Source organism: Carassius auratus, chromosome 9, assembly GCF_003368295.1.
Source record: "Carassius auratus strain Wakin chromosome 9, ASM336829v1, whole genome shotgun sequence".
NCBI classification, from domain to species: domain Eukaryota; kingdom Metazoa; phylum Chordata; class Actinopteri; order Cypriniformes; family Cyprinidae; genus Carassius; species Carassius auratus.
Window position 1 is genome coordinate 24,527,323 of NC_039251.1, and position 12,207 is coordinate 24,539,529.

The following is a 12,207-nucleotide window of genomic DNA, read 5'->3' on the forward strand; positions in this document are numbered from 1 at the left end:
AGAAGAAAGAAATTTATTCAAGTTTAAAACAACTTATTTAAAAAAAAAAACATTACAAAATTATAATGTACTGTATGAAATAATTATATTTATAAAATATGCTAAATATGACATTTAACAGTTTCTTGTATAATGTTTTTAAAGGGTAACTTTACCCACAAAATGCTAATTCTGTCATCATCTACCAACCCTCATGTTCTACCATTCTACCTAACCTTTATAAAGACATTGTAAAAAGACCTTGACACACTGCGCTTGACTCTTAAGAAGAAGTGGATTACACTGCTTTACAATGTTTTTCTGAATTTCTTTCAAGTGTACATTGTTTTGGACTTTCCAGGGAGGGATAGAAATCTCACAGGTAGGATAGTTCACCCAAATATGAAAATTCTCTCATTAATTTCTCACCCTCATGTCTTTCCAAACCAATAAGAACTTTGTTCTTCTTCAGGACCCCAATTATTTTGATGAAATCCAGAGCTTTCTGACCCTGGATATTAGACAGTGGTTCAATCATAATTTTTATGAAGCTATGAGAATACTTTTTGTTTTTGCATAGAAAACAAAAATGGTGGGTAATTAATGACAAATTTTCATTTTAGGGTGAACTATCCCTTTAAAATAGCTTAAATTGTGTTTTGAAGAAGAATGAAAGTCTCGTGGGCTTGAAAACGACATGAGGGTGTATAATTGATGACACAATTTTTTGTATTTTTTGTGTGAACTACTCCTTTAATTGTAGGACAATTATGGAAATAGTACAAATGCTAATTAAAGGGTAAAAAAACCCTGCACATTTAAATGTATTGTAGAATTACAACATCTCATGATTATTAAGAAGAATTATGACACAAACGTAATGCTCATGGATGGTGCAGGATGTTTCAAAAAACAATGTGAGTCATGAAGCAATAGCCAAAGACATCCGTCTGCATGTGTATGACTGTTTTAGAGGAACTTCTCACAGAGAGATTTGTCTTGCAACTATTGTTGACTTCTCTGACAAACTAGTCAGTGTCTTTTTCACAGTATCCAGGTGTTTTTCTTTGAATGCATTTCTTAATGTTTCAGTTCATTGTTCTCTGGATTAAACAACACCATTGCTCATAGCAGTGCAGTACTGGTGTGTGTCTCACGCTTTTGAAGATTTCCGTGAGGATGTTTTTCTTTTACTCTTGGCTGGGGGTTTAACAGGGCACACCCCCAGTCTTTTCAGAGAGGGGGTGGTATAGGCAGGCCAGGACGAGACCAGGCTGATCTCTGTGTCCTCACAAAGAACACTATTAGGAGTCAGGTCACTATTACACCCTTTTACTTCAGCTGCAGGCCTCTCCTTCTGCTTGGGTTTGTCCATTTAGAGCAACAGTAAGTATATAATAATCCTGCGGGTCGAGACATTTCTGAGAAGATGGTTATCTGTATCTGTGTTGACTGAACTGTAGGCGTATTCATGGTACTGTTTATGAATTGCGGTGACGTTATTATTAAGTCTGGTCAAATTCACTCATTTTAATAGACAAAAGTCAAGAGCACAGACTACCCAAGGACGCGGCTCATGGGCCACTGTGTGCTGGATCTGCTGAGTGAGATGCAGAATAGACACAACACAAGAACCTACTGTACATAGACAGGGATGATAAGAGAATTCACTGCTCAGTAGTGGATCATAGAATCTCAGTAGTGCATCATAGCATCTCTCATATGAGTCTATCAGAGAGTATGATCTCTTGTGTGCCTTGCTTGTTTATGTGCATGCATTTATGTGTATGCAATTATGTATTATATAATATTTGCATATTATATATATATATATATATATATATATATATATATATATATATATATATATATACACACACACACACACACACACACAGCTTTTTCAGTCATTTAGGTTTAGATCAGTGCACTGTTAGGTCAGAAACAAACACTATGCAAGAACACAAACACAGATGTGAGTGTTTGGCAAATGTATTGCAAGCATGTGGTCCTGTTCTACATACTTGCCATGCATTCCTGCGTTACTGTGAAACCTCGATATTCAAAGAGACTTGATGTCTGTGTCAGTTAACTTAAAATGTTATTAATAGAGACTGACCGATGTATTGATATTTTTGCCCAATATGTAGCATTTCCTAGATATATTCAGTTCAATTTTTTTAGGTAAGTTTTTATTTTTCTATTTTTTAAGAAATTATGGATTTTATTCAGCAAGGATGGATTAAATTGAATAAAAGTGACAGTTAAAGACATTTGTAATGTTACAGAAGATTTCTAATTCTAATAAATGCTGTTCTTTTGAACTTTTGAATCCTTAAAAATGTATCACTGCTTCCACAGAAACGTTAAGCGGCACATCTGATTTCAACTTCAAATCATCAACATCATTATAATTCATCTGATTAATATTAGTATTTTCATACCATATTTAAAGCGTTTTATTTTTATTGTTACCAATTTTCAAAAGCATCAGTAAAACCATTACTATTAGTTGTAAAAGATCAGTATCGATATCTATTGTTAAATTTTATTCAGGTAGCTAGATACATATCAAGAAAAAACTAGGATTATTTTCAAACTATACTTTGACAGAAAACACAAACACATCTCTGTATGCTAATGCTCACTATAGCGCCCCATGTGGCAACACTGAGAATGCAGCGTTTATTTATGAATTGTGTTCAGAAACAGATTTTCATTTTGACATTCATTAATCTTCTAAATTGAGCTTGAGTTATCTAAAAGGTTTTCCATTCACATTGAGATGAGGGTTGTTTCGGGCCTTGCACATGCCCTTATTTTCATAGTGAGTGTAAGCATACCATGTGGAGATTGCAACTTGAGCTGTGTAGCCAATTCCTCTGTCTTACTCGCATGACTTCCCCCAGAATTCCTCACAGGTTCCCCCTCTTTAGATCCTCTCTCACTTTCCTCAATGTGTACAACACACAAAAAAGTCAAGCCAGCACTATACTGAAAAACCTAATGCCAGATCCCCGTTCTGCTTTTTGTAAGACTGGAGCTTTCTGTAGTTTTGTCTTAAAATGTCAGCAGATCCACCCAGCGGTGAAGAGTAGTAGTTGTTTTATTACTGAGGTGAGTTTTCAAATTCCCATTGGACTGTTGGAGGCAAACAAATGAAATTGTTGCCTTCTGATTTGCTTCCCTGACACACACACACACACAGAAAGACTGATGTCACCTATGCGCAAAAGAGAATGGGACTTTCTTAAAAAACTGTTCTGAAAAGCACATATGCTGTACTTCCTGTGTAAAATCCCTCACAGACGTCGTCTCTTTAGAGTGGTACAAAACAGCAAGCTGCACTTTTTTTACTGTACATCTGCGCTGTGTATTCAATAGTGTGAATTTACATAAAAGAGTAGTCTTTCAAAGACTCAGAATGACAAGAGAGGGAGAGAAAGCCATCGATTGTGTGCTAGAAAGAACAAATGAGAGAAAAAGAGAGCCGAGAGAATAGTGAAGGGGGCAATTACTTGTGGAGACGCACTAAATGTAGGTCAAGACACGCGGGCCTCTTCCTCCACGCCAATCGAGCAGTTAATCAGCTTTAGCTTTATTAAAAGAGCTACTGGACACCAGACTAATTCTGTCTCAATCTGCTGGGTTTTAGTATTCATCACCACCAGTCCAGCGGACATTTACACTCAAACTGGTGTAATCTCACACACACACAGCCACACACTTGAGCATTTACTGTGATGACGCATTGTGTTCATAACATGCCTCTAACGTATGTTGTTCTTCTGTTTCCCTCCCATCTGTTTTATTCTACCCCACACGTCTCATTCATATACTTTCATTCGACCCCTGTCTCTCCTCCCCATCCTTCCTTCCTCTCTTTATCTCTTCTGTGCTTTCTGGCTGTCTTGCAGACAAGCATAGACTTCCTGTGGCAGGGTCTTGGTGTACCACCAGCAATAACGGTTGCATTCGTCGCACCTCCTCTTTGGACACGCTCACAGCCCCTTACCTGTCTGGACACTGGCCCCGGGACGCCAACCACGCCCCTTGTGTCCCTTGCATGAGGGACAAATCCACCCAGGTGAGTTGCACCAGTTGTACACAAGATGTTATTACCCAGTTCAGAAACACGTTGTACATTATCCAACATCTTACACCTCCCGTTAATCAGCCATTAGTTTTTTCTCCGAAAACTTTCCACTCAATGCTCTCCGACATCAAATACCTACTTGCAGAGACGCGTGTTTTGCAAACCACGAGCGTGACTCACCTGAGAAACAGTTGCTTTGTGCAAACACAAACCCATGAAACCACCACAGACATGTCTTTTGTGTGCACTCGGCACCCGTGAGGCACAGTCGACTTGAGTCTCATTTAGCCAGACGTTTTGAGTGTCAACATATTCATTTTGCAGCTTCTGTTGGCTTAAATTGGATTGACCATCTTTAATCATGCATTACGGTTCAAAGGTTTGGGGTTAGTAATAGTTTTTAGTTAGTCAGTATTTTTTATTTATTTATTTAATGTTACTTTTATTCAGCAAGTATGCATTAAAATGATCAAAAGTGACAGTAAAGACACTTGTGATGTTAAAATATTTCTGTTTAAAATAAATGCTGTTCTTCTGACCTTTCTATTCATCAAGGAATCTTGAAAAAAAAAAATCCATCACTGTTTCCACAAAAAAAAAAAAAAAAAAAAAATGTTGTTATCATTTATAATAATAAGAAATGTTCCTTGAGCAGAAAATCATCATATTAGAATGATTTCTGAAGACACTGAAGACTAGGGTAATGATGCTGAAAATTCAGATTTACCATCACATGAATAAATTACATTAAAAAAAAAAATCTAATAGAAACCAGTTAGTTCAAATTGTTAGAATATATATAAAAAAAGTACATCACTAAATGTTTCAAAGTCAAACTATGCAATATGCATCAGCAGTCTTTGACTATTGTGGGTCTGTAGTGCAACACTGAGTCTTAAACTGAACGCTCAACTGATCTGTCATATTTACTCACCCTCATGTCGTTCTAAACCTGTGTGACTTTCTTGTTTCTGAAACACCAAAAGAAGATGTGTTTTTGTTCACTACAATGAAAATCATTAGGGGTCCTACTTTCTTTGGATTGTATAGACAAAAACAGTTCTTCAAATGATCTTTTTGTATTCTCTATAGAATAAATAGTCATTCTAGCTTGGAACAACATGAGGGTGAGGAAATGATTAACAGTTTGGGGTGAACTATCCCTTTAAGGCAAGATGAATTTAGTCTTGGTCAAATAAACAAATATTACAGTCAATCAGTCTGTATTAAGCTTGAGTCATTGTTTGCCAGTAGAATAATGCTGTAATTGCACCAAATCAAATACAAACTTTATTAATGGATAAATGCAAAATAAACACCTCTCAAAACAAACCATCAATCTTTTACCTCTAGTGTGGCCTACGTCTAGAGTGCGTAGGCCACACAGATGTGTTGTCACATGCACGCTCTTGCCTTTATTTCTGACTAGCTATTAACATCTACTCTGGGATTTTAAATGTTGTTTTTCCACAGGTCCAAACAATGACGTTAATTTAGCATTTTACAAAAGAGCTGAATTTAACTACAAATAAAGAGAAGTATAATGTGAAAGTTATTATGCATGAAATAAAATCGAGAGTGGAGAGAGAGAGTGAAAAGGAGGAAGCCTGTCCCTGGTTTGTTGAGAGATGAGAGGAAACTGCGGCATATTTCTGGTGAAGGCAGAGCGTCCACCATCAAGCTGCATTCTTTCCTGAAGCTGCCTGTTTTTTCCAGCTTGTTTTTTCTTCCAGAAGCATCACATGGCCAGTACATATCTGAACATTAACAAAACAATCAACCACAGAAAAAAATAATTTTCTTAATTATTTATTGCTGTCATTTCGACAAATGAGTTATTGATGTTTCTGATTTTATGATTGAAGAGGGATATATTAAAAAAGAAGTGATGTCAGAGGCATGGTGTTGATTAAGATCACTCAAACCCATACAAAACAGCATCACAGATTATACGCCCTGGTTCTCTAAGATCTTCACTAACCCTCTCTCATCAAAGCCTGAGCTTATGTGTGTGTGTGTGTGTGTGTGTTTCCTCTGGAGATCCCAGACCTCCACCCAGCTCTTTTTGTCAGCAGTGTGCCTATCTTACAATGAGTAAAAAGGGGAACTTGGTGAGTTGGAGGCGAGTGTGGAATTTGGCCGACATTTGCAGAGCTCTCTCTATCTCCCTTGACCATCAGGCCAAAATAACCAGATCTTGGATCTGTACAACGGTGTCAGTTGCCAGGGAGCTGAGCTCACACCTAGTGACCAAACAACAACAAAGAATGAAGGCCTTTGCTGCTCTCCCTGAGAAATATGCAGCCACACACACACATGAATGCGCTCTGTGTGAATCTGTATACACCAGCTGTAACAGATTTATAGCCAACACTGGATCAGCAGAGTGTGCGTTCTGTAACTTAGAGGTTTTGTACTTCTATGGACTTCACAACACATGTGTTGAAGCTGCTAGATTCAGTGCTGTAGGTTATGTTTCATGCTTTGTCAGACGCCCTGAGAAAGTCATGGGAGGGGAAAAAGAGACAAGTTCTCCATGAGCCTTCTGCCACGGTGCATCATAATTACAATAATAAAGAAACCTGATCAGACACGCACGCTAAGCTGTTCTCAAGAGCATTCTCAAGAACCAGATCTGAAAACTTCCTCATTTAAGATAAATGAGTTCTGATATTACATCAGCTCACACCCTTGGGGAAGAGCCTGGATCCTTGGAATGAAATCTCTGAATCTCTTTTATTGGGAATGGTTTTTTACTACGTAGCAACATTCCTCATGGTTATGGACTGGCCCTCCGGGTGTCCGATGGTGATAGGTTACTACTCATTTTTGAAGCTTACAATGAGGAATGTGACTCTAAAGAGGGAATTGTGAGGAAATACAATGTCATACTACTTTTAGTAGTGCTTGTTATGGCAAGCTTCAGAATCACTATTACTGTTGCTCATAGGTAGAGTTGGACAAACCCGCTGGTACGTCACTTTTTGAGCTGCTAACAAGATTGATATCTCAAATAGTGTGACTTAGGGATAGGAAACCTGAAGAATATATTGGTGCCGATTCCTAACTTTTAAGAGTAGTGATTTTTTTTTCTTTACTTTTTATTTAAAAAAATAAATGACAATTAAAACAATTCCATATGGTGAGGTAATATCAGTTAATAAGTTCAATACTTTTTAAAGTCTTTTCAAAGGAAGTATAAATTCAATACATTGTTTAGCCTTACTATGTTAAATATCTATAGTAAACAAAGAAATAATGTGAAAAGGAACCGACCATTTATGGAAATGAATGTCCATATTACTAGTACCTTTTCTACTTGGCTGTGACTTCTTGCTCACCTATGCTGCTTTTTAAGTATTTTTCCTATGTAAAAATGCCCTAGATCTAATTACATTTTTTTCAGCTTTTTCCACAATTTTAAGATGCCACGTCAAGTTAAAAGTAGTTCAGTTTTGAAAACATGCCTCATAACCTTGCGTTTTTTCCATTCTGCTGCACTGTGCCTCACATCTTTAAACTCAAGAACACATTCTGTGTGAATGGCCTCTCTGCAAATGTCCACACTGCAAGCTTTAGTGCTGAAGTCTGATTTATTGTTCAGATCTTTTTTATTTTATTATTTAATTTTTAAATGTGTTCGATATCCGATTTGAGTGTGCCGTGGTTATGGTCCCGAACTGATCCACATGTGCAAAAGTACAAGAACAAAGACACCGAGCAGCTCCTTGCCATGGGGAACGGACACTGAAATCAGTGTTTACACATTCACATACACAGTAAGCTGACATGCTGAGGAATCACAGGCGGGCAAGGAGGACACAGATAAGGATAAAGAAGGACGTTTTTGTAGTTTTCTTAGTTTTACCTTAAGTTTTGCTTGTATAGAGCTATCACTGTAATACTTACACATCCTGCAATCATGGATGTCTTCCATATATAGTGAGTGACCAAAGGGCTACCGCCAAGTAAAATACTTTTACTCATTTACAGGGTTCAGAATGCCATAGCGACTTGTGGGTGGGCTCCTTTGACTAAGCAACCACCCAAAACACCCCTAGCAACATGCCAACAATATCTTATCAACCCCCCACCCGAAGAACATTGTAGAGTCATGTTTGCACAGGAAAACGCCACTTGCATTTCCATGCCATGTCTACATGAGCATCCTTTCATGTGTACTAAAGACCACCCATTTTTAGACTTGGTTTTGATATATGTGGAATGTGTGAACTATCAGAGAGCTATCCATTTATGAAGACAGATATGTGCATGTGGATTCCTACCTACATTTAACAACCACATGGATTTTCTGATGTGAGGAATGTTTTTAGGTCAGAAAATACTGTGCGCGATGCATCTGTGCTGTTGCCAGGGGGATTTCCATTTGTAAGGTTTACAACACCATGTACCTGTGGAAGAAAAGCATTAACCTTTAACAAGTGTCCACGTTACTGCGGTCTATTCGTAGCCGTGCTCACACTTGGCTCACAAACGTCAGTGGCCCTGCCAGCTTTGTTACTTTTTAACAAGAAAGTTCTTTTTGTCATGATAATCCCCTTCTGCACTGACAGGCTAAAAATCTGAAGTATTTTCCAACACTGGTGTTCAGTGTTCAGAAAGCCTGTGGTAAATTTGGCACTCTCTCGGCAACAGGCCTTGTGTTCAAGTCCAGCAGAAAGAGAGACAGGTGAATACTGAGTAAGAGCCTGTCCGAGGGGAATTCACCACTCTATGGAGCTCATAGGGTTACAGAAAAGCTTAGCTGGCAGATTATCCAGACAGTGCTCTGCTCTCCAGTGAGGACCTGAAACTGCCTTCTATCAGGGTTTTAATGTACAGTGGCCCCAAATGTTGTTTGGAGACTAAAGCTAAAGCTACACTTAAAAATGTCTGAATGTCACAGCATTCGCTATCGAATTTTCAGAACATAAGTTATCGGGACTTTTTTTTTTTGTGTCAATAACAACTAACACTTTTCAGAGCCATTTTGGCTTGTGTCGAATGCAAATAACATTTATTCATAAACTTACACTTTTTAAACAAAAAGTGGGTGTTTTTGACAATAAATGTTATGTTCTCCAAGGCTGCATTTATTTGATCAAAGATACAGTAAAAATTTAAATATTGTGGAATATTATTGTAATGTACAATGTTTTAAAATCTAATTCATTCCTGTGATGCAAAGCTGATTTTTCAGCAGTCACTACTCCAGTCTTAATGTTTTAATGTCTTTCTTTTTTAATGCAAAATGGTTGATAATTATCTTGTCTTATTTAAGTACCGTATGTCAGAATTGTTCGAATACAAATACCTTTCTGTGTGTGATATACGACAACGTAAATACGATCCTCAGACCTAAGTGTCAGGCAGGACATGCAAATACTATGATTTACATAGTGAATTGGGAATTTCCCTTCTTTCTCTCTCTTTCTTTTTTGTGAGGAGTTCATAGGAGAGTTGATCTGCTGTAAAGGTGGTGTGTATTTTTTTGACATTTTGTCCTTTTGATTCCCACCATCGTTTAGCATATTTTTCTGTACTATACTCCAGTGACTTTGCTCATGAGTTTTCATTGGCTGACTGGGGTTACATCACACACCTAGGGCCTCCACTCATGACCTGTGCTTCAAAGCGAGTCCAAACACAGGACCCCTCTGTTTATAAAGAGCCCTTTGTTTCTGTGTTAATCTACTCTGAGCGTGGGCCCTACTGTAACTTCAACCCTAGAAAACCACACTCGTGGTTCCTTTACAAAAATGTAACTTTTTTTTTTTTCTGTCAAAATACCACACTTCAGTGCGTCCTATTTTAAAGGTTGCATCACCATGATACCACAACCATGGTAATACATATAAAACAAATTCTATGTGTAACTAACTATGACTTTTTGACCAAAATAATTGGTACCTTATTGGTTATTGACCAGTATTGGATTTTTTATTTTTTGTTTATAAGTTTCAGTTGAGATCAAATCAAACTTCTAATTATAAAAAAAAAACAAAAAAAAACTAACCACTAATAATTGAATTACGCTGTTAAATGTGAGCTATATTGAATCTAAAAGTCCATACTGTACAATATAAAGTTGTGGTGCCTAGACATGTAGCATTTAAATTGAAATGAGTTTTAATTTAGACAAAGTATAACATTTTAATTTCAGTTATTGGCCATAACATGAATATTTATTAGCGTATTGTCCAGTATTTCAATGCAAGTGCTTTCTATGGTACATTTTTGCAGCAAGTAAGGGCTGTACTGATGTGTCGCCCATCTGGGTGCATAAATAATATCTGGTTGAGATTTGTAGAAAAGACGAGACAAACCACATCGTGTTTGCATGCCAAATCCGTGGCACAAACTTCTAAATTGGACTGACAAACTGCTTGTGTATCTGTAAACACGTGTGAAAGCGAGTATCACACGGACCTTGAATGTCCTGGCAGGCCTGAGCAGACAGATGCTCCTCCTCCTGGGCAGAGGATCCCTCTGTGCAGCGACCCCACAGCTGCTGAACAGAGCTGTGTTTGTGTCTAACCAGCCTGCTCCGCTGGAAATCTTAAACTGCTGGGAAGGAGGAAGTGATCCTGGCAGTTGGCTGCAGCTCTGAGAGTGAGTCAGGAGCTGGGCGGCCCAGTCCTGCACTCAAACACAACAGAATCAGTCATGGAGCTGAACTGCTGTAGAGCAGCACAGCTGAAAGACGACACACACACACACTTGCAGCAGCATTCAGAAAGAGATGGGCTGTTTGTTGTCTATCTTAAAGCAATCAACTAAGTAGTCATATTGAGCTAACACAGGCCTGACTAAAGTCATAGTCGTAAAATATTCTGGGACTGTGGAGAGGGCATGAATCAAGATTGGAATATTGTTTTGTCCGATCACAATTGGACAGCACTAAATACTACTTTCACAATACAAATCATTGCAAAGCAGCTTTACAGAAAATTTAGTTTGAAAATAAATATTTAGTAGAAGCTTGTCAGTGGTGACTGTCAAATTGATGTTACATATGGATGAAATGTATGGTAAAATACAGTTAATGATGTAATCAAACAGACGATGAACACTGTTAAATGAACACTCCACTATATTTGAAAATAGGCTCATTTTCCAACTCCCCTAGAGTTAAACAGTTGAGTTTGTCCGTTTTTGAATCAATTCAGACGATCTCTAGGCCTTGCACTTGCACTCTAGGTAGCACTTTTAGCTTAGCTTAGCATAGATCATTGATTCTGATTAGACCTTTAGCATCTCGCTCAAAAATGAACAAAGAGTTTCTATATTTTTCCTATTTAAAACTTGACTCTTCTGTAGTTACATCGTGTACTAAGACCGATGGAAAATGAAAAGTTACAGTTTTCCATCGATCTTAGTACACAAGGTTTTTTGACCTTAGGGAGCGTGATGGATTGTAGCGTGGCAGAAGACTAGTAAGGTGTTTGCAGGAGCTAAACGATTAAGGGCTTTGTATGTGAGTAATAACATTTTGTAACTGATACAGAACTCAATAGGTAGCCCGTGCAGAGACTGTAGAACTGGGGTAGTATGATCATATCATATTTTCATTATTTAATGTAGTTCTTTTATTTTTTTAATGGATTTATTGAACTTATTTTAATTTCTTTTTCATATAAATTTTTTTTTGTTTGCCAATAAGCCCATGTGATGTAAACTAGAACTGAATGCCACACCATTACAAAGCGCTTGGTCACCATCTACTTTAACACACACATGGGAAAAGAGGAAGCCTGCAGGGAGTATGAAATCAGAGGAAGAGGTAGAAAAAGCAGAAGTGTATAAAGGGAGTAAGCAGCGATGAAGAGGAGAAAAAAAGAGATGAAGAAAAGAGGGATCAGACCGAGATGAGTGTGAGGAAACCAGCCGAACAACAGCGAGAGAAGCGGAAAAGAGCTATGGAACAAAGAAGCACATGCACGGATTAATTAAACAAAGAAAGAAAGGAATTTAGAGGAATAATAAATGTTGGGGAGGGGTAGGAGAGGTACACCCGGGCACAGGAGCCACCGCTCCTCCGGCTCGACTCGTGGAGGTTCACACACAGGGCATGAAGTTAATTAAGAAGAAAAAATGTATCCCACTGGCTCATTCAGCCACATCTTGCTTTC

At 37.9% G+C, this 12,207-nt stretch overlaps 1 protein-coding gene across 1 annotated transcript in view; it reads left to right on the plus strand.

Annotated features, from left to right (window-relative positions):
- Window positions 1-12,207, plus strand: part of fam117bb (family with sequence similarity 117 member Bb) — a 37,768-nt gene that overhangs the window by 4,834 nt on the left and 20,727 nt on the right. The window contains exon 2 of the mRNA XM_026272196.1: window positions 3,897-4,066. Within this exon, the coding sequence (XP_026127981.1) occupies window positions 3,897-4,066 (170 nt within the window). The remainder of the gene's footprint in view (window positions 1-3,896; window positions 4,067-12,207) is intronic.